This window comes from Haliotis asinina, chromosome 15 (assembly GCF_037392515.1).
Source record: "Haliotis asinina isolate JCU_RB_2024 chromosome 15, JCU_Hal_asi_v2, whole genome shotgun sequence".
Taxonomy (NCBI): Eukaryota; Metazoa; Mollusca; class Gastropoda; order Lepetellida; family Haliotidae; genus Haliotis; species Haliotis asinina.
In genome coordinates this window covers 19,744,290-19,768,972 of record NC_090294.1, presented here as the reverse complement: position 1 = coordinate 19,768,972, position 24,683 = coordinate 19,744,290, and the positions used below count along the sequence as shown (strand labels likewise).

Below are 24,683 nucleotides of genomic sequence, written 5' to 3'. Positions count from 1 at the left end.
GAATGTGTGTAGATGAGATCACGTTTGGAGTCGGAATCTGTGTTGAGTGTGTGTTTTATTATTGGTATGAGTTATTTATATAGCGCACATATCCACGCAACTAGTGTAGTACATGTTCAAGTGGCTGGTATTTTTTCCCTGGATCATTGGATGTCCATCTCATCGGCACATCTTATTATCAATCTCAACTCTCCGGGGATCATACAACTCTGCAGAGACAAGGCACACCGTTATTGTGATTTTCTCATCGAGTGCACTGGAACACATGGTCTCAGTACTTTCACCAAGTTTACTGCATATTGTTGTACCCGCAGCTAGGTGTTTGCATGTATTCATGTGGCCACCATCTGGCCATCTATCGACGCATTCGTGGGTTCTTTTAAGTGTGCAGGGTTCTGTACTGTACACTAGGGGCTGTAACAACGCTGCACGCGTCTGCACACAAAGCTGACTCCAAGGTTTTCACACCCCGTCACAGGTGGTCTCAATTCTGACACCTCAAACTTGCTCGATCATTAGCCTGGCGCCCTAGACATATGTGAAGATGATACAAGTGTATAGATGATAGAATGTAGAATGTGGAGATCACACTGTCTGTTTGAATGGAATGAGTGTAGATATCAGAGTGTGTGTAGTTGCGGAATGTGTTTAGGGAAACCTCGAACGTGTGCAGATGTCAGGATGTTGGTAGATGACGGAAAGTGTGGTAATGACAGAGTGTGTGTAGACAGGACGAGTGTGGCCTAAAGTGTGTGTGTGTGTGTGTGTGTGTGTGTGTGTGTGTGTGTGTGTGTGTGTGTGTGTGTGTGTGTGTGTGTGTGTGTGTGTGTGTGTGTGTGTGTGTGTGTGTGTGTGTGTGTGTGTGTGTGTGTGTGTGTGTGTGTGTGTGTGTGTGTGTGTGTGGACGGCAGGTTGTGTGTAAAGGACATGACATTTGTAGGTGAAAGGGAGCGCGTGGCGGCGGAAATGGGAGCGTAGATGGAACAGTGAGGATAGATAAAGTATGTGTAGATGAACAAGGGTGTGCAGGCGGAAGAGTCAGTGTAAATGGAAGAAAATGTGTAAAAGGAGGAGCGTGTAAAGATGTAAAAGTGCGTGTAGATGGTCGAGCGTTTATAAATGGACAAGTGAGTTTGGATGGAAGAGTGAGTCTATGTGGAGGGGAATGTGTAGATGGAATAGTATGACTAAGATGAAGACTGGTTCTAAACAGAAGAGTCTGTATGCATAGAAGAGCGCGTGTAGATGGACGAGTGAGAGTACATGGGAGAGTGAGCGTAGATGGATGGTATAGATGGATGGGCGTATGTAGATGGAAGAGTAAGTAAAAAATGGAAGAGTAAGTGTAGGTGGGCGAGTATGTGTAGATGGGAGAGCGTGTAGATGGACGAGTACAGATGGACGTGTGAGTGTAGATGGAAGAGCGTGTGTAGATTGACCTATGAGTGTAGATGGAAGAGTGTGTGTAGATGGAAGAGCATGTAGATGAAAGAGTACATGTAAATGGAAGAGTGGCCCTAAAAGTAAGAGCATGTGTAGATGGACGTGTGAGTTTAGATGGAAGAGACTGTAGATTGACGAATGTGTGTAAATTGTAGAGTGTGCTTAGATGAAAGAGAGCATGTAGATGTAAGAGAACATGTAGATGAAAGAGAGCATGTAGATGAAAGAGAGCATGTAGATGAAAGAGAGCATGTAGATGAAAGAGAGCATGTAGATGAAAGAGAGCATGTAGATGTAAGAGAGCATGTAGATGAAAGAGAGCATGTAGATGAAAGAGAGCATGTAGATGAAAGAGAGCATGTAGATGAAAGAGAGCATGTAGATGTAAGAGAGCATGTAGATGAAAGAGAGCATGTAGATGAAAGAGAGCATGTAGATGAAAGAGAGCATGTAGATAAAAGAGAGCATGTAGATGTAAGAGAGCATGTAGATGAAAGAGAGCATGTAGATGAAAGAGAGCATGTAGATGAAAGACAGCATGTAGATGAAAGAGAGCATGTAGATGAAAGAGAGCATGTAGATGAAAGAGCGTGTAGGTGCATGAGCATGAGTAAATGGACGAGTGAGTGTAGGTGGACGAGTCAGTTTAGATGGAAGAGTGTGTAGACGGAAGGGTCTGTAGATGGAAGAGGGTGTAGATGGAAGAGTGTAGGTGGAAGAGTATGTAGACGGAAGAGGGTGTAGATGGAAGAGCGTAGATGGAAGAGTGTGTAGATGGAAGAGTGTGTAGACGGAAGAGTGTGTAGACGGAAGAGTGTATAGATGGAAGAGTGTAGATGGAAGAGTGTGTAGATGGAAGAGTGTGCAGATGGAAGAGTGTGCAGATGGAAGAGCGTAGATTGAAGAGTGTGTAGATGGAAGAGCGTAGATTGAAGAGTGTGTAGATGGAAGAGAGTGTAGATGGAAGAGTGTGTAGATGGAAGAGTATGCGTAAACGGAAGAGTGGGTGGGCGAGTATGTGTAGATGGAACAGAGCGTGTGAAAGGAAGAGCGTGCATGGATGGTAGAGTGTGGATGTAAGTAGATGTATGTAGATGAAAGTGTTAGGGTAAGTGGGAGAACGTGTGTCGATGAAAGAGTGTGTGTAGAGCGTAGATGGAAGGGTGGGTGTAAATGAAAGAGTGTGTGTATAGCGCAGATGAAAGGGTGGGTGTAAATGAACGAGTGTGTGTAGAGCGTAGATGGAAGGGTGGGTGTAAATGAACGAGTGTGTGGAGATGGAATAGCGTGTGTAGGTGGACGAGGATATGCAGACGAACGATTGAGTGTAAATGTGAGAGCGTGAGTTTAGATCGAAGCGTGTGTAGATTGAAGAGTGTGTTTACGTTGAAGAGCGTGCGTAGATGGAAGGATGTGTGCAGATGGGTATGTACACGTAGATGGAAGGATGTGTGTACATGGGTATGTACGCGTAGATGGAAGGATGTGTGTACATGGGTATGTACACGTAGATGGAAGGATGTGTGTAGATGGGTATGTACACGTAGATGGAAGGATGTGTGTAGATGGGTATGTACACGTAGATGGAAGGATGTGTGTAGATGGGTATGTACACGTAGATGGAAGGATGTGTGTAGATGGGTATGTACACGTAGATGGAAGGATGTGTGTAGATGGGTATGTACACGTAGATGGAAGGATGTGTGTAGATGAGTATGTACACGTAGATGGAAGGATGTGTGTAGTGTGTACATGGGTATGTACACGTAGATGGAAGGATGTGTGTAGATGGGTATGTACACGTAGATGGATGGATGTGTGTAGATGGGTATGTACACGTAGATGGAAGGATGTGTGTAGATGGGTATGTACACGTAGATGGAAGGATGTGTGTAGATGGGTATGTACACGTAGATGGAAGGATGTGTGTAGATGGGTATGTACACGTAGATGGAAGGATGTGTGCAGATGGGTATGTACACGTAGATGGAAGAGTAAGTGTATATGGAAGCGGGCGTGTAGGTGGACGAGCGAGTGTAGATGGCTGAGTGAGAGTAGACGTTCCAAGAGTGTGTAGATGGAAGAATCTGTAGACTGAAGTGTATGTAGATGGAAGTGTGAGTGTAGATTGTAGAATGTAGAATTGAGAATGCGGGAAGAATGAACACAATTGGAAGAGCGTTTGTATACGGAATAGTGCAAATGATATCAATGCTGATAGGAACAGACAGCCATTTACTACCGATCAATATCCACGAGGCGGCTTCTCATTAGCTCTTTATTCCAAGGACTATCGTTATCATAATTCCCTACTCTGCTCAGAAAATATCCTTGTTAAACTATGCATATTTCCATAAGGTTCCTTCCAGTAAGAGAGATGCGATATTCGAATCCATGTTACAGCAGGCAGCCATTGTACCTCGCATCTAGGATGACAAAACTAGAATGGGAGGAACATACGATTCCAAGTGTAGCAGTCTTGTATAACAGATGCCTGAATTAGCAATTTACTTAATTCCAACAAGTTGATTAATATTACGTTTGTTGGACAATGTTCAACAACTCACCAGATGAATTGTACACATCATTCATGGAAACATCAGCATTGATTATTTTATCAATATCTATTTCCATGAAAGTATATTAACATTTTGTCTGTATGTTAATTATTCCAATATTAATTATTCTCAGTTTGCGCATTGTGTGCATATATGTTTGTGGCAAGGGCATTTTTAAGTTGTACAACTTTTGCCAAATACCTTTCACAAAAAGGTGTTTATTCAGAACGTTGGCTTTTCACATTGTTTTATCCTCGCCACAAACATATACGTTCGGCTGATTCGCAAACTTTCAACCAGGCAGTTAGCCCGTCTCCTTTATAGAAGAAAAATTGCTTGAAAGAATCCAATAATTTTTATTTTAACATACAGAAAGAAAATATATATCATGTATTTCGTACATCTTAGACGACATACAGACATTAGTTTTAAAATACTTTATCATCCACATCTTAATACAATATATCGTTTAAATTTCAGTTACGTCTGTGTCTGTGTCTGTGTGTGTGTGTGTGTGTGTGTGTGTCTGTCTGTGTGTGTGTCTTTTAAAGAATCTCACTGTAGTTCTTCAATAATTAATCTCTTTGCTATCAGTCACAAAATGTCTCCAAGATGTCATATAGAGTTACATCATGTCTGCACAGAAAGTAATTGAAGTGTATCAGGAGTCATTGATAGCGATCTCAGGTGATGTTTCACTGCTTTAATGGCTTGGATATGCTTTTGCGTTCGGCTATTAGAAGAAATAAGCCTCTTTCAAGGTGCTGGGTCGTACCTCAGACGTATGCATGAACGACTTGACCCAAAGGAAGCTCTCTCCTCACTTCCGAAGGACATCATTTCCATTGTATTTGCTTCCGCACTCTAGAATTCTTCTTGCCTCGGCCTGAAATGAAAGACATACTTATTGGCAGAGTATCATACTTTGTAAGAAAGATGTCTTGTTTAGACCCGCTTTTCCTAGAGCAGGTGGCTGGCAGCCACTAGCAATTGATGTGGGTAGAGCACAGACGTTCCGACTGTCACTCACAGATTTAATTGGTACAAGCCGGTCTAAGAAAAACGGCCCCCCTCTTTTATTGATGTAGTCTTTTTACTTTTCTGATAGCTTAATCTGAGGACCGGTTGAGCTGTTGTGGACTGTTTGACAAGATAAAGTGTTTGGTGTTTAGATGTGCTCTTTCGATGTTCTGTTTTTGAGGGGGGTTGTTTTCTGTAAAGGCAAGTGTGCTTTTGAAATGAAGCAGGCTCCTGTTGCACTTCCTTTTCATCCACTTCCGATGGTCACAGTGCTTTGTTTGAAAAACATTCATTATCAAAAAGGCATTACATTAATTTTGTTACAACATGTTAGAATAGTTTAAAGAGGTACTGTTGCTCACCTAATAAATTACAATACCCTTCCATGGCAGATATTGAGTAACAAAAACACTAGCAATACATTAGGTATATTTTATCTTTAATAAGTCTCCTGGTTATTGTAGGCATCCCTATTGCTGTTTTATTTTTTTATGTTTTATTTTGGGGGCATTTTTAAGAAGAAGAAGACCTAACCGTGGCATAACTCTTTGATGTTGATCGATTTTGCTAAATCTACAAACACTGACAAGCCAACAGTCCCAGTGGCATCTGGCACGCGGGTTCGATCATGCAGTCAATCAACCACTGTATTTTTTAACCAGAGACAAATGCAGCTCACACATAGTTTAGAGTATATTCTGTATACAATCGAACATAGAAAGGAGCATGAACTCATTGTGAGTGTCTGTGAATCTAGATTTACGCCGTTTTAGCAATATTTTAGCCATATCACGACAGTGTTCATGTGGGGAATCGAGACCGTGTCTTCATCGTGACGAGTGATTGCCTAACAATTTAGCTACCCCACCGCCCCAACTCATTGTAACACGAACAAAGTTTAGTCTTTGAGAAACAGCCATGATATGTTATGTCATCACATCCCCTTTCTTGTAGAATATTAATGATACATTCGAACAATAACATAACACAGACCTTTCCAGTGGACCTAAAACATTTGCATACCTATGTTTGAAGAACCCAACACATATAAAATTGCACAGATACTGGCGTGCAATGTCATGTAATTGTCTGCATGACTTGTTTAAGCTGAAGCATGGCTAATGCTGAAACAGTTCAATCGCTTCAATGGTTTTGTCATAGGGCAACGATAATGCATAGTTTAATTTGATATCATTCAATTCCCAATGTCACAACGCTACGGCACAGCTCGTCTCGATGCTGAAAAACACTAATTGTCCAATATACCAGATATTCTATCAAATAGATTAATGCATCGGTTGACACCTATCGTTTTCTGCTGACACTTGTAATGTGTGAACCTCCTTAAAGGAAGACAGGAATTTCTGATACAAAGCCTAGGAAGGTATTTATAAACTAGCCTTGTGCGTTCAATATTGACAGAGATCCACAGTGTGCGTAACAGTCTATTACGCAGAACAGTCTCTGACATGCCATGGAGTCGGCTGCGTTACGCGGTCTTTGATACTCTCGTCCAAACAACACATTATTGAAAACAGCCATTACTTACATGAGCCAAATGGCATTTGTCACGTGAAGAGGTTAAAAACAAATTGTACTATTAGCTCTTGCTGTCGGTGGTTCCTAACAAAACGTAAGCTGTACATTTCCGTCTTGTTACTGAACCTTTTCAATAGCGGTTCCTTAAAAACAGTATGAATTCGAGATATCCGAACATTCAAGACATGCGAACATCTATAGGAACAATTACATTTGTACGTTTCACTCTTTTGCTTAACCTGGTGGTTAAAGCGTTTGCTCGTAACACCGAGTACCCGGTTTCGATTTCCAGTACGTATAATTTGAATGTATGACGAACCTTTCTGGTGTGTCCCGCCGTGATATTGCTGGAATATTGTTAAAACGGCATAAGGACATTCACTTTTTATTCTTCCTTGAAATAAGCTGCTTTGTATAATGTCAGCATAAAGCAACAGTCGAGACCTGGTGTTCGAAGAATGATGAATGTATTCCGCGAGTATTCATATCTGACAGATATGCTTCCCCTCGGGTTCCCATAAACACATTCCAAAGCCTGAAATATACCATAAATAAGTGAATTCTATAAAATTATTGACAACATTCGCATGTCGTGCATGATTTCGGTATCCACAGACCAGCGTTGCTACCGTAATATAACTTGAATAATGTTGAGGCTGGCGTTAAACAACAGAGAGATGCATTACATGTTAATGGACATGCTTTTGCATGTCTCCCAAGCACAACAACAGCTTTATGTCTGAAAAGGCAAGGGTCAGACGTTCTGTATTTATACAGCAGGAAACAAGCTTCTGGTTTCTTCATGTGAAATCTTGTTGATGGCCTGGAGTGACCATCGACCATAAATTGCATGTTTTACGTAACCTGTGGAGCTTTCAGCTGGAAACTTCGCAAATTGTTGATATTTCTATTGTACTCTTGATGTAAAATAGATTACGTGTTTTTCTAGCGTTAAAACACGTGTTCTTCGTGTATTAATCTGGTGTGATTCGAACGGTTATGTTTTTAACATTGGTCATTAATCAGTCCTTGCACATGTACATTTGCGGGAATAGCTTTTATCACATTTAGCGTAGTACGGTATTTGTCATGCGTCCCCTAACCAGACTCAAATATTTTCCAGGCATCACGATCCTAATTGTCCCCTGTAATGTATTTTCAAATACGAGGCTTTCCCGTGTCGATCCTCCTGTTCAAAGCAATGTCAATATGACCGTATTCATGAAATGAAACTCACACGAGAAATGTTCAAATAGAATGGCAATAGACTATTCATCCTCACAGCACTACCTCAAGGGTTATGTGTCCAGAATCCTCCACTTCATGTTCAGTTGTATTTGTCGATAACATTAGTGTATTTACATTTGTTCATAAGAACAAAAATGCGAAGTTGTTTTAAATATGAAACGAAAAGGCTGTTTGGCATATAACTGAATTTAAGCCATTTCTGCCACTGCAAAATGAATATACCTTTGGATACAAGAGTTGAAGGGACAGAATTGATGTTTGGTTCCAAAGGTTAGTTGGACAAATTCAAGAGTTCTGAAGGGAGTGAGTTCGGTTTAACGCAGTTTGAGAATAATATTACATCTATATCAGATCATAGTTTGAGAACGTATCATTTGTAAGTGCTGATATCACAAGAACAGGTTGGCAGGAGACAGTTCATAATCAGACCGAATCCTAGATTCGAACCTGTGAGGGTTTATAATGTGCCGCAACTACGTACACCGGGACCATCTGCTCCTTTCAAACATGTTCAGCAGTTCACGTGCTTATTTTCAGGTGAACAGGTGACATGCCTTTGCATGTGTTTGTAACGGATGTTACAGATGGCACAAGATTATCACGTTCACCTAAGCTGTTATTGTCACTGAGAGATTCATAGACAAAAGCGTAATACAATAGTCGGGACGTAGGGCTATTGCTTGTCAACGTACACCAATGACTTTAATCTATTGTTTGCCACCTTCTGTACCTTGTTTGCCACTTTTAGTCCAGTGTTTGCTAGTTTTAGTCTATTATTTGCCACTTTTCCATAGTTTCCCACCTGCAGTCTACTGCTGCCACTGTTTGCTACTTCTAGCCTATGTCCACCACTTTTAGTCTATTGTAGACCCCTTGTCGCCAATATTCTTGATGTAACTGGAATCTCTCTCTGCATATTAGGTTGGTTGGTTGTTGTTTAATGTCGCACTCAGCAGCTACATAGTGGCGGTCTGTAAAAAATCTTCAGTAACCCATGTTTGTCGTAAAGGGCGACTAACAGATTCGGGTGGTGAGGCTTGTTAACTTCGTTCACATCCCATCGTTTCCAATTTGCGTAGATCGATGCTTATGCTATCAATCACTGCTTTGTCTTGTGGTCTCAAGTATTTACATACCGGAGTAATATTACTGAAACAGTACTGAGTGCAGTGTTATACAAACACTCACACAGCGGTTTGAAAGTGAAAACCAACAGCATGTATGATACTTAATTGACGTCAGCTAGCTACCGAGAATGCTAAAGTACTGGTCACAACTCGGCCATTAGCTTCAACGGTTGTCATATGTTCAGATATTTGCATTAATCATGCCTTATTTCATTTGATGTGAAATGTACACAGTAAGGTGGTATTGTGTCCGCTGAATATTATTCAGTAATGTTGAACTCAGCCTTCACATATAAATCATCGTATCCTCATAAATACAATACCGTTGGCATTACAACAGGAACAAGGCCCAACCATGTTCCTAGCATGTTTTATTGATGATGTTCAACACAGGTATTGTAAACAATGTTGTTTATGATCAGATTACGGGTTTAACATTTCTCTGCAGAGCTATGTATCATTTAGTTTGTCGATATGTCAAGTTAATCTTCAATAGCTAAAGTTCAGTAATAAAATAATTACACTTTAGTGTAAAATGGATTTACCGTCGACACTGACAACATGAAAATAAGTACCGAATTCTACAAAAGAATTTCTTAGTGCTTCATTATCCCAATAACAAAGGCTGGTGTCATGTCCAGGTAAATTGTGATGTATGTGTTTCTTTCTGTAGATAGTGTTTCTGTTAGAAGTGATGCATCATGTTTAGAAAAAAATCTTCCTGGATCTTGAATTACAAAGCCCTTAGGTTATACGTAATAAAACTAATTGACGGGTGAGCTGAGACCAAAAAATCACGTTGTAAGGTTTAACAGATTGCATTGTGTTCCTGCAAGACATATGGTCATCAAGTCAGACGGCTGTAAGAAACAGTGAATTCACAATATGAGATTCCTTCATTTCATGCTAAATACAAATATATCCGACTCGTTATCAGGAAGTTAAAGACTGATAGACGGTCTATGTCATGGACAAAGACGGATGATGTTACAACAAACTCTACAGAAGATGATCTTCGGTTGTTCAATATGGTTTAATGAAACAAATACCATCGGAAGCGATTAGATAAAGACTGGGTATCAAACTTGAAAATGTTATTATTTACGGATGTATGGTTAGCACAAGATATTGGTTACAAGATATGTTGTCTTGAGAATTATTAACACGTGGCAAAGACTTTTATAATCAAGAATTATATCAATACATAGCTTTTTCCAAATCCTTGACATTGTAATAAACCAAAAGGATGGACGATTTTCTTGAAAGGTATCTTGTAACTATCAGTTCAAAAGACTTACAGATATGTCAAACATAATTTCGTTGTAATGTACATGATTAAACTTTAATGTTAATTCGTATAGAAACAAAAAAAACCTTGAACTGCGAGTTGCAGTTCCTGTGTGACTGGACTAGGAGATGAATTCCATACTGTATTATTATGTCCTTTTTTCAGAGTATCAGTCGATATTTACCTGAATATTGCCGTAATTATCCCCATGTTTAATTTTTTTATTGAACTGATAAGAACAACAAATGAGAACAGACTCACAAGACTTCTTGAATATCTTTCTTAATACAGTATTTACACTTCGATCGAAACAAATAAATCTCTGTGGATATATGATCATATCTGTTGATGTAATGACATCTATATTTTCAGTATCGCTGAATCGGTTAAAATTTTGGCTCCCGATAGAGCAGATCGATGCTCATGTTGTTGATCACAGGATTGTCTGACACAATTATTTACGGACAGCCGCCTTAAAGTTGGAATAGTGTTGAGTTCGGCTTAAAACTAAACTCACTCGCTCGCTATATTTTCAGTGTGGCTCATACGCATGTTTTTGTTTGTTTTTGTTTTTGTTTGTTTTTTTTGTTGTTTTTTTTTTGTTGTTGTTGTTTTTTTTTGGGGGGGGGGTTGTCAATTTGTTACACAGGCTGCTATGTTAACCTTGGGGCTATCAGTGAGTAATAAATGATGTTGACGATGAAGACTGATCAGTTGGTTCTAATGCTGGCAGACTGTCCCGCGAGAAGATGAATGTTGTTGAGCGTTACTATCCATTTTCAATTATATTACATAAACGACGGCGCTTTAGCCTCCAAACGTTTCGCCTCGAAAGTTGTTGACGAGAAATATTTCAGATAAATAATTGGTAGTTAATTAATCATGCTGGAGTACACCATTTATTACACATGCATCATACCGAAAACTATCCCTGTCAACACTGGCAGCGCTGAAGAATGAAATGTAGATCATCTAGTATTTCACACTTTGGGATTAAGCATCGTTCGCAAAATCAAATCTACATGTGAATACTACCAGTGGTTGGGTTATCTTTCTGTGACATTGTGTGTTTGCAAACTGAAGCACACCTCAAGTTTCCTCCCAACACTCATTACGTGCCAACCTCAACGTCAGTCTACATCAACTGCCGAATCAGATTCCAACGGACATTAAAGCAAGTATTCTAATGAGGACCATATTAATTGATCTCTACAAATCTTTCGTAACGTTAACATACCAAATTTTTAGAAGGATACCTAGTTCTGTCAGCAACGTCCGCCATGCACTCAACCTTCATAAATACGTAAGCGTTTGTTTCTCAGCAAAAGATTCTTTACATCCAGAACTAATATAAATAACACTAAGCCGAAAGACGTTTCCAAGTCTCTGCTTCAACTCGACATTTTACAAGACTTCCAAAATATATTGCACTGACATGGTTTTAACTTTGTCATAGCACCACTAAGCACCTGTCAATGGTTCTAGTCGTTTAGGAAATCAAATATTATGACTGTTATCGCTAGAGACACGCACTGACATATTCTGGGTCTCATTGTGTGATCTTAAGCGGACAAGTTGACGCGTCGCCAAAAACCTATTACCATTATAATAGTTCCATGTGTATTTGACCAAGTGATTCCTTTTTCTTCTTTTTCAAGAAGGATGATACACATTTGTGCAAGAATGTTAGTATGGGAAGGGACTTCTAACTTTGCCAATATGATGAGATAATTCATGCAATGTACGTTTGGAAATGATAGGTGAGCTACAGGAGCACACAGGATAAAGTTTGTATTTCAAATTATTAAATTTCAATTTATATACGAGTCTGTAAGCTTGTTTATAGAAACGTTCTTAAATACTGGTAAGGAACTATTTATTGTTTGCCTGTGAAATGAGATAACCTTTTAATGTAGGATTCAACAACTACGACAAATGTAAATGGTGAAAGTCCACGATTTTACCACATCGGTGGTGGCAATAAGATTTCGGCTGGACGGAGCCAGCAAGACTGTACATCGGATCTACTGAGCTCAAGTTATTTCATTATGGGGCATGACCTCTGTGTTGACACTTCTTTGCACTGGCCCTAACGAGAGAGCAACACAAGAGCACACATGATGTCTTCATTTGTCTCTGATGATTATCACAAACGGGGAGATAAAACGAAGCCAACAAATTGGATTTGAAATATGACATTTTCACGTATGAGTTCCAGAAAAGAGGACTCTGCAAATGCGCCTCTTCTGAGTCTTCATAAAACGAAACAGGTTCTATTCAAATGTTCGTTGTTTTTATTGATGCACATACGCAGCGAATGGATACCCGTAAGGATGAATCGTATCGTATTGCGTAAGGCAAAGAGAAATACATCCGCTATAAAAGCATATGCCTTAGGTCATTGGCTTTAAAACCTCGTGCTTTACTCGAACATAAATACATAATGTATCATTTAACGTGATGAAAATAACATGTTTTTCTCTTTAGATAAAATGTCATAAGCAAAGCAACGTGATCATTAACCACGTACACACATACCTGTGTTTCACATTCCACGGAAAACAGTTCGCGTTTATGTATCCTCCAAGGACTCATTTGGGCCTGGGGAGCAGTGAATGTCATGAAATACTTTGGAATCATATAGCCTTACGAAACATATTGACTTTTCAATATGTGACTTCTACTGATTTAATTATTAGTTATTTTTCTGATTGTACATTTATTGATTTTTTGTCACAGAACCTATAAACACATAGAGACGTGAATTAATGAAAACGGCTAGTATGGAAATTGTTGTCGAAAACATCATGACGTGTTGTAATATTGCTGACACAAATATTTCCTCATGATATAGTCACACTTGTACAATCGGCATAAATTTCATGGGATTGTGGAAAGGGTTTAGTCGCTATCTCTTTGTACATTTTACTGAGTCAATTTCCTGTCCATGGCTGTTACCACTGGTTTTGGGTTCGAGTACTGTCGCTTTGTAAGTACAGAATTCCTGATGTTTGGTTTGAAAGTGTTTTACGACATATATTTATACGCTGTCAATATCACGTTATACCCGCGAACCCGTGAAGATCTGAGTTAGAATTTGTCTTCAGGAACCTATGCTTGACTTAAAAGGCGACTAATGGAGTAGAGTGGTCAAGCTTGCTGACTTAGTTGACACATGACCTCTTATCACAGCTGCTTAGATCGATGCTCATGCTGGTGATCACTGGATTGTCTGGTCCAGATTCGATTACTTACAGACCGCCGCCATAAAGCAGGAATAAAGTGCGGTGTAAACTAGTGCGCTGAAATGCGGATCTGTAGCTGAGTTTGCCCAGTGATATCGTCATCTCAAGTAAAGCCAGATTAAAGACGGTGGTAGCCAAAAATACATTCGACGTTGGTAACCATTTTAATGCTGCCTTAACCAGAATCACCAAACACCAACGTGTCATGCAAGTCGACTTGTCGATTGCGTGTTCTGGACTTTGTTCGACAAAGCGGTCACGGCGATACGACAGTCATGAGTTATGTAGCAGAGTTGATGCCACCTTAGCGCTAGAATCGCGTTGGTACGAGGATCAGGTGTGTTTCGTACTGTCCGCCGCTGCTTGTCTACTAGCAATACTACAGATGAATGTGCCACTCACTCGTAAACTCACTCGTAAACTCACTCGTAAACTCACTCACACAGTCAATCACAAGCAGCCTTCCACGCAATACCATCTCTCTCGCAACCTCACTTGCAAGCAGTCTTCCACAGAATGCACACATGCTCCCACAAGTTCGAATGCGAGCACTATGTTACCGCTCCTATGTACATTTAAAACAAAATATTGTTTTGCACCACAAATGTACACGTATCATCCAAGAAAGTCACACGTGTCATCCAAGCATGTCACACCCGCTATCCAAGAATGCCACACGTGTCATCCGCGCATGTCACACGTGCTATCCAAGCATGTTACTCTAATCACGAAAGAGTGAACGTAACTTTAGATTTGTGGTGTACGTCTACACAATACATATCTGCATCATACAATATCTTCTTCTGTTACTAATTACGATATGATGTCGTTGCCATAGTGACCGATCCCTGATTTTACCTATTCTGATCAAATAACTAACGTGAGAATTGATTTTGTTCATGACATCGCGTTACAAATGTACAGACAAGGAATATCTGTGTTTGACACATACTGATCTTCACAGAACGACACGAAACAGAGTGGAAAGCTGTCCTGACAACTGTGTCGTTTATTATTAAGATAAATGTAATGTTCAGTCATTTCAGATCTAATGACGATTATCAGTCAACCTACTTCAACAAAATCGCGTGTTACATGGAACAATTTCCCTCGGAAAGACGCCCATTAGATGGGTTTAAACCGGTGGGGAGAGGGGGGATTATTGTCCGTGGTACAAAGCTGTTACGTGTGTTATGTTTTGCCTTTGTGTTGTTGATCTTGTTTTGTTTTTGTTTCTTTTTTTTTGGTTGTTTTTTTTGGAGGGGGTGTTTTCTTTTGTTTCTTTTTGGTTTTTTTTGGTTTTTGTTTGTTTGTTTTTTTGTTTTTTTATTTTTTTGGGGGGAGGGGGGTGTTTGTTGTGTCTTTCATTTTGTTTTGTTTTGTTTTGTTTTTGTTTTGTTTTTTACCTCGGTTTCTCAATTTTCTCCAAAACCAAATCTATCCTGCCTTGTACCCATTCGCTGTAGGTTTATTTTATTCCTCAAGTTTACATTGAGAACACCTTATTTCCAACAAGGATGATCCGTGAAGATCCGGGTTTGAGCTGGTCTTCGGCTGTCCATATTGTCATTAAAAACGACTAACGTGATCGGGTGATCAGGCTCGCTAACTTGATTAACACATGTCATCGAATCCTAGTTATGTACATTAATGCTGTCGATGACTGGATTGTCTTGTCCAGACTCGATTACTTACATACACCCGACATAAAACTGAAAATTGGCGTTTAACTACAAACAACAGATAAACAACTTAATAACCGGAATCTATTTCTTACCTAGATGGAAAAATGACTTAATTTCTCCTGAATAAAATAATCATTATTCAATTTTGTTTTATGGTAATGACACGATGGACATTTCTAAATCTGGTGTATTAGTGACAAAATCTTACCTGTTACTAATTTCTTTCTTTCTATTTGAATATTCCCGTGACCTTTTCGGGTACACACAAAGACCTGTCTTTGCGTGTGTTTGTTGTCGTGCCACCATTTGCTTTCCATTTTGGAAACACCTAGATTTATCTGTATTATATAATGTTTCGTGAACACATTGTCATGAAATAGTTTGGATCGCACCGACATTGGTCATTAGCAAACCTTAGCATTATTTATCAGTATTTACATCTTTTGTGTTGTGTTGGTCTTTTTATTCGTTGCTTAGAAACATTGCTCCGTCATTTTCCCACTACCTGACGGCGGCCTGTGACTAATGGTGAAGTCCAGTGAGTGGTATTACAAACAATGATCCACTTTGTTTCGGTACGATGACACGTATGAATCAAGCGGCCGAGAATTATTAAACTGAAACTGAAACGAAAACACATTGTTCGACACCTATGTTCATTTCTTGACATACAGGAAACAGACATTCTCTGATATTACCAGGGTGATCTGCATTATAACAACGTGTGTTGGTAATAATATTCCAGCTATGTGGCGGTGGTCTGTTTGTAATTGAGTCTTGAGCAGTCAATCCAGTGATGAGGGTACATCTATGATATGTGTGTATCCAGTGTTACATGTGTGTATCCAGTGTTACATGTGTGTATCCAGCTGTGTTACATGTGTAACCAAGGATTGCTACAACCTATAACCTATATTGTTATATGTGTAACTCTCTGTAACAAGCATAAGCATAAACACCGTATCTGGTCACCGAATCTGGTCAGCGAATCTGGTCACCGAATCTGGTCACCGAATCTGGTCACCGAATCTTACTTCTGTGTGCAAGGTGCAGCAGGTCAAATCTACCCCGCATCTCCCATATTAAACAATGCCGAGTCAACAGATGCATGCAATGAAGTTCAACTCAAACTTGCTGTCAGTAAGAAGATTATTGACCAGGGCGAAGTATCCCTTTAACTGAAATCCTTAGATGAAATTGTAAGGGCATTAGTTATTAATCAACTAATGGTTGGTACAACTGCATACGATGCTGCAAGAGTAATGAAATATGTCTTCTACACAGCCGTCATCACCAATTAATTGTGATTGCCAGCTCGCCAAGTGTCTGTGTCCAGACCTAATTAGTTCTTATTAGGACGTAATCTAATTCTGAGGACGGTGGAGTCAATCATGAAATTGACGCTGCATGATATATGTACACAAACGTTAGTGACCATACCAAGTGACAAGTCACCTTTGCGTTTATTTGTTTCTTTGTTTATATGTTTCTTTGTTTGTTTGGTTCTTTGTTAATACTACATTGTGTTATACAGCTGAAAATAATAAAACAGTGATTAAATAAGATTACTCCTGGTTTCTGCATGTCCATCACCTTTACCAATCAGCGCCAATTAACGCCAATTCTTCAGCTTCCTTATCATGTTACCATGTAGCCATCTGTTTCCTAGTTTTTTCATTCACCTGATGGAGGAGTATGAATAAAATTGACAACAATACATTCTTGTCTTAATGTGTATCACTCCTAAATGCCATTCAAATATTATATACTGAGGGAAACAAATAAGGGATCACAAGAAAGCACAAGTGTACCTTTATTATTTTCAAGGTTTCTTCACATGCTTTGTGTCGCACATGTTTTAAAGAAAATGGAACAAAATGAAGGAATGCTTGTTCTTTCATGTGATCCCTCATTTGTTTCCTTCAGTATATGTAATGTGGCATTATCTTCTTAGAAATAGTTTCCTAAGTTGAGAACGGTGTTCAGAATGGTTATAAAGGAATATATATATGTATGTTTAACAATGATATTCAATAATTCAGTAAGCATCGAATCACTCGCTCATACCAAACGCTAACCTGGTAACTAAACAATAGATGTCAATCAATGAAACGACTTTTGCGTTCAGTGTAAAAACGATTTGCGATCTTGTGAAAAATCAATGAACGGGATAATTACACATCCAAATCAGATATATATTTCATGAAAGAATGACAGATCATCGAGACACCTATATTGATGACAGAAAACAACACTGCAGTTCTTTATTAGTTTTAATTGCCCGCGTGAGGACAAATACGTCAATGTTAGTGTCCAGATACATTCTTGTATGGTTGCTGACAATCCCTAAGAGAATATGTCCGTTATGAGTGATTGCGTTAAATTGATAACAGGCTTCCTGACGCGTTTATATTGTTGGCGAATGTTTTATGTCCATCGTTGCGCGAAGACTCGCACAAAAATCGAATCCATTTTGAAAGGAATTGCAAGATAATGATCTTAGTGAGTAAATATTACATTAATAATTATTGCTATCCCTGTCGAGCTAATTTCAGCCTCAACAATTTACGCTGGCGTATTTGAATGGATCGAAGGGAAAATTCCTGTTTTGCAGTCAAAATAATTATGTTAGAATGAACTCCTAGGAACCTTCAACTTTTTAGCAGGTCTGTTTGTATATTTGTATGCTTGGTTTTGTATGTATGTATGTATGTATGTATGTATGTATGTATGTATTTATGTATGTATGTATGTATGTACGTACGTATGTATGCATGCATGCGTGTGTGTGTATGTATGTGTATGCGTGCGTGCGTGTGTGTGTGTGTGTGCGCGCGCGTCTGTATGAATGGATTGAGGAACGGAGGAATGCATGGGTGGGGGAAGGATAAACTTACACCAGTTTATTATGAAACGCCAGTTGATTCAGCTTCAATACTAAATATGGGTAGCATGTCTTGGTTATTATTCCTAATACAATTGGAGTGATATATGATCTAATAACCATGTTCCTCTGCACTCTCACACAAATCTTACTTGAAAATAGGCACATTTACACTAATTTTCCTAGTTAAAATGAGTGGGGTGAATGCAGTTAACAGTAGTTTGTTTTGATCAGTGTTTCAGTTTGAAAGGAAAGACAAAAGTATAGCTTTCCACTGACTTTCACGATAAGGTGCTGATGGCCCCGGGGGTCACAAGAATCTAGGGTTCGAAATCAGAGAAATTAGAAAAGTATTTCCTGTCCACAAAACGCAACTTTGTCGACAGGGGCACCCATGCTCTCACAAGTGGTAGTGAAAAAAAAAACATTTTAATGTTTCTGGGGGAACGGTTTCAAGGAAGATAATTGATTGAACCGAATTCCGTATTCCCGTCAAGCCTTCTTCGTAATTCGACGCGTAAGGACATTGTCAGTTTGTTTAAATGCTCCTTCTGTCCAAACAAGTATCTGAAGATGATTGGAAAAGCCTGCTTCAACGTCCTCAAATCCGTACTTCACTGGTCTTCGTTTGATAACGTAATTGATTGTTATCATGTAGTGAAGAAGATGTGTCGTTTAGGAAGACACATTTCGACGTATTTGCAAATTTGAGAATAAATAAATATCAGCATCGATCTGAGGTCTGTGACATCGTTTCATCCGTTATGGATTGTTTCCGTGTATTTTGTGTCATAAAATGTCAATACTGTGTCACTGTGCACTCTGTGATCAGGAAAACATCTAGTTTTGAGTAATTGTATTGTTACTTAGACCTCCAGACATAACTACATGTAAATAGAAGCGACAAATGCCTTTTCACATTCATAAGGAATCTCTGCTAAAAGCAGAATATATTGTACAATTCCGGCTGTATCATGAGCATATATATTCAATAATGTCACTTTCAAAATAAAAAGTTCAGCGCATCCTGATCTACGGATGGAACCCGCTGTACACACACTAAAAGGCTAGTCAAGAGTTCGCCTGAAAACGATGGTGAAGGCTTGGTATAGGTCAAAATAGGGAATTGCATCGAACATCAATTTTTGTCCGATGCGCCAGATTTTGAAATATCCTCTTCTTGTCTACCATACGCGTTTGGAAGTACTGCTGAGGTCTTGAGATGTGCAAACCTGATGGAATAGACATGAGTCATATGACGCCCTTGGTAACAGGATTGCACTTCAATAGCTAGGGCTATCAGAGTACTTCTCATGAAGAACACACATGCTATTAAGAGGTACAAGGTGGTCTGTCGTATCAGTCGCGACGTACTGGTCATTAGGTAGCTATCGATCATGTCAGATGATTGAGTACAAAGTTGATGGCTTACTACTTGGCCCCGTGTTTTGGGCTGACCAATTGACTTACCTTGGACCTGTATTACACATAACTTTATATTGGGTTATTCGGGTGTCGTAGGACGAGACATATGTGTCTATAACAGACGTTAGTCATGAAAGAAACTGAATATCTTCCAGAAAGTTTGATTTCTCAAAGGCCTATTGATCACAATAATATCCCTGATCAAAGATGTTAGATCTATTTAGCCATTGTTCGTACGCATATCGAGGGAACTGAATAACATGAATATTCAACTAATATTAAACATGGAGTAATTTCTCCTTACAAAAGGAAAAACGGAGATTTAATTTAAACTACTATAAATAAACTATCAGGAGAATAACCAGACTCACCCACGAAACAGGTTACACTAAACGTAAAAGACACAACAGAGTGAAAAATATTGATAATATCTCTTAGCATCATAGATGCCACCAGATGTTCGCGAAAGACATAAGCATGCCCACAGAAAGAAAACGTGTCCTCAAGGGAACCTATAATGTCAGATAGAACAACATGCGTGTATGACGCTGAAATAAAATAAACGCCTGTTATTTGCAGATGTCGTTCACACAGAAGACATCCGTATATTGGTCATGCTTGAAGGGGGTATGGTGAAAGAACTGTGACATTGTACATGGGTGTTATTTACGCGTGAGTGAGTGAGTATAATTTTACGCCACTGTTAGCACTGTATCGGCCATATCACTCGGGGGACACCAGAAATGGGCTTCGCACATTGTATCCATGTGGGGAATCGAACCCGTGTCTTCTGCGTGAAGAAGGGACGCTTTAACCACTCCAGCGCCCCATATCTCACGAAGGAAGTCAAAACGTAGACAGTGGTCTCTGGTAACCTGTGGCAGATTGTCTTATAACCTATTATTTCTGGCACTGTCATTAATCACGGAAAACAATTACATAAAACGTTGGACGATGGTGCCATGAGATTGAGTGGGAAATAAAAGTTGTCAGGCAGGTGGTATTTCAAACAGGTTAAATTATTTAGTTGGAGGCGTTTTTGCACACAATTCAAACCAACTGTGCACAAATTACTAGTGGACTTTTTGCAACTAAACATGTAAACGGTGATCTTTTAGACACCACGTAACTGTTAGGTTACAATCACAAATAATGAATATATTTTATTTTATTTTTATTTTATTTTATTATTTTATCTAAGCAATATTCCAGCTGCATCACAGCTGGGGACACCAAGAACAGCTTTCACACATTGTACTCATGTGGGGGAATCGAACCTGCGCCTTCTGCATCACGAGCACGAGCGAACGCTTTAACAACTGGGCTCGAATGATATTTAATTACCAACAGCTAATGTTCAAAAATAGAATTTAGTCACTAACTAAAACAAGTTAACTTAATCAATATACTCAGGATGATTCATATTTCAAGTATTCAGACCAGCTTTCAACTGACGGTAATTCCCTGGAGTCTATCCTTTCAATATGACTGCAAGTAGTTTGTTTTGCTACAACACCACAAACCAGATCGAGAGCAAAACAGCCGTCACGAGAAGCCAATTTCCATATGATCTAAGCACATCAATGCATCTGCCCAGCAATAGGATACAAGGCCAGCAGGTCAAACTGAAATATACATTTTCATTAGCTCATATGTAATGGCCAGTCTAGCCATATCATATCCGAAAAAACATACCACTGAAAAAGGAAAGATTGAGTCCAATTTCCTTATTACATCTACGGGAGCTCACTCTTGTGACAAAGAAGGCCTCGGATATCCAGTAGGCCAATCAATTCGTTTCACTTATCTGCTAGAGAGACACATTTGTGATCTCCTGGCGATTACATGTGTAATGGATTTCAGCTTAGCTGTATGTTAGCATATGCTTTGATAACGTATTTATCAAAACTTTCACTGTACTAATATTGACTTAGAAACATACCATCACATAAGCGGATCCAGAAGTGGGATTGCAGGGACACGCAACTCCCCTCATCTTTTGACCAGTCAGGTCATCAAAAGACCATTGAAAACGGGTGTGCACTACCACCCCCTTTATCAAAAGTGTGCACCCCAACCCCTTTTCTCAAAAAGCTGTACCCGCCACTGAATCGTACGTGAATGTTGAACAATAATTTAAAGTGAGAGTGTAAAAATGGTAGTTTCGAAATGATTTCTTCCATAATGTGAGAGTGTGAGACGTAAACCACCGTAGGGATTCTGGAAAGATATTTTCTCCAGAAGTCTGTGGTGGTCCTAAGAGGGGATCTAGGCCATTGTGTTGTCAGGCTCATTCACGCCCACGACGTGGACAGTTGTTCATAACATCAACTACTTTTTTGTCTTGTCCGGATTAGCTGATTTTCAAATCATATGGCGTTAAACATCAAAACGAAGCGAAGAACACCGTTTACGCACTCACTCATAACCCTATTCAGAATTAAAAGGCACAATAGAAACATAAATTAAGCATACGATTAAAATGTCACAACAAAACTGTACTATCAACAAAAAATAACGGTTCTCTTCATCACAGATTTCTCAGTTAGAACCATATTACAAAATCAATCAAAGAGTGAGCGAATTTAGTATTACGCCGCTTTCAGCAATATTCCAGCAATATCACCCCGGGAGATACCAGACATGGCCATCACACATGATACCCGTGTGGGGAATCGAACCCGAGATACCAGACATGACCATCACACATGATACCCGTGTGGGGCATCGAACCCGAGATACATGACATGACCATCTCACATGATACCCGTGTGGGGAATCGAACCCGGTTCTTCAGCTTGAAGAGCGAAACCTTTTACCACTAGGCTACCCCACCGCCTCATCAATCGAAAAAAAGGCATCAATACATAATATCAGTGGACCCAATCACAGTGGATGTCAACATCAAACACGATGTAGGTACATCCAATTGATATTCCATTATACATGGGTAGGTTTGTTATCGGGACCCCTACCTTTGCGTAAAACAATAAGTATTTAGTTATTGTCAACCAGCGTGAAAACGGATGGGCAACAACTGTACCCAATTATATACAGGTGCTATCTTATCATCAGGGACCGCCTGTTTCACACATGACAAGGAGAGATCGCTTGTTATTGATAAAAGTGGAAGAGGGTATGCGACAAGGTGCTCCACTAGGTCTATTGTTATTGCCCACAAAACCTTAACCAATCGACGATATGTCCGGCTATATATTTATTACACTGTCAAAGCACTTGAGTAAATCTATAGGAGACATGTGCCAAAACTGCGCTGCACGTGTGTTTATATGTGGTTCAGATTGGTGGGCCGTCACTGCTTGAGTTACGGACCACTAAACTTTATCTTTGTATTCCGTCCATGCGACGCATCTGATCATTTCACGTTGTCAAGCATAAAACTGCAACTTCAACAAGACAGATATTATCTTGACCTTTCAGATGTTATCAATTTTCGATTAATAACCGAAGCTTTGACGAGAGTGTTTTTGGTTTGATGATGTGTGATGGAGATATTTACGCTTTGCTTACGCCAAATTCGGAATTCGTTTTTCGTATGGATCTATGTTGGAATAGCTCCTCAGCAACCCATGATTGCCAAAAGAGACTACTTAATTGATAGGATGGTCAAGCTTGGTAACTTAGCTGACAGTGAGTTATCATGAAGTTACTCTCATAACATGAGACGTTGGTCTGACGACTGGCCACTAGACTGACAGGTCCAGACTCGAAAACCCTGGAATAGTTCTAGGGTGGGTTCAGTGCCTAACTATGCCTTACTTGATACGTCGCGTTTACCCCCGAAACAGATTGGGGCGGTTGGGTAACCTAGTGGATAAAGCGTTCGCTTGTAACGCGGAGAACCGGATCGATTCCCAAATAGTTTGCAATGTGTAAAGTCAATTTCTGGTGTCCCCCGCCGTGATATTCCTGGCGCGGCATGAAACTAAACTCATTCACTGATGTAAGAGGCGAGTAACAGGATGGTGTGATCACATGTCTTCATATCCAGATAGTGTGTAATTGTTGAAAATTTCAATCATTGAATAACTGAATTTTCTTTGGTCCACGTCGAATATGTATAGACCGCATCAAATAGCGGCAATATCGTGAGGGATACGATTAAGTTCTTCACTCCATAGGGAGCTCCGAATGCAATTTGAATACCCAATTTTGGTAATAATGACATGCGCTTTGAGCCTGTACGTGCTTTCTTGTCCTTTGGAAGTGTTCTATCAATATTGTTATAGTAGACGTCAACACTATGTTTCAAAGACAAATGTTAAATCGCGCTTTTCTAACGTTTGACACTACTGACTCGAAACAACAATATTGATGTAAACCGGCATGTTCTGAAAACGAACGGATCCCATGGGTATTCTTGCTGTGGGCGAAAATATTCACTTTCGCTATTTGAGCCTCCAGGTTAAATACACCAAAAGACGATATAATTTCACGCAATGCCTTTGTATTAAATTTACAAGCAAGTATTGTTTTCACGCATTATCAATAATGTAATAGTGTTCAATAATCTCAACAATATTAGATGCAAGGTCCATTATCATTGCAATACATGTCACACGAATTCTATTCAGCTTCGTCACGAGAAACCAATTGCGGATCTTCAAGTCGATTTAAATTCTCTTAATCAAATTGGCTTTTTCAACATCGCTGGCTACGCAAGGTGTTCGAAACGTTTTGGTTTGGGAAAATAATACTTAGTACGCAAGTCATGATAATTTCATTCAATAAGTTTCTCAGTCCGTGTCTAGACACCATGCTGCCCATCTAATCAAATACATGTCGCCTAAACACCTTGTTAATGTCGGTAGATCTAATATTACATCATAAACATGGATTATGTATTTTCATATTGATAGCTGTTGTTTTAAAGCTGGATCTCCTTCCTGCAGCAAATACTGACGCATGAGTTTGCGATAAAGTTTGCTCTCATTACCAAATGGAAAGGGTGGGTTTTGAAACATCTTATCTTGATAATACGAAACTAGTGACGACGGTTACGGAAGATTGAAAAAAATGTCCAGTTTGTTTACGAATTTTGTGATTGTTATGATTAAGGTGACTTGAATGAGCCTGTTGTCTAAAGCGCCTCAACTAGCAACTTCTGGTCAAAGCGTCGATAAAAGCCACTCACTGTAGTGTTGTAAACTGAGAGGACAAATACTGATAAAATTACTGATCTTCGCCGCTTATGAGGGAA

The 24,683-nt window shown here is 39.5% G+C and overlaps 1 protein-coding gene across 1 annotated transcript in view; it reads right to left on the bottom strand.

The window, feature by feature from the left end:
* LOC137265460 (cerebral peptide 1-like) overlaps positions 1–24,683 on the bottom strand; it is a 45,188-nt gene that overhangs the window by 17,361 nt on the left and 3,144 nt on the right. The window contains exon 2 of the mRNA XM_067800862.1: positions 4,777–4,887. Coding sequence (XP_067656963.1) covers positions 4,822–4,887 — 66 coding nt within the window. The 3' untranslated portion in view covers positions 4,777–4,821. The remainder of the gene's footprint in view (positions 1–4,776; positions 4,888–24,683) is intronic.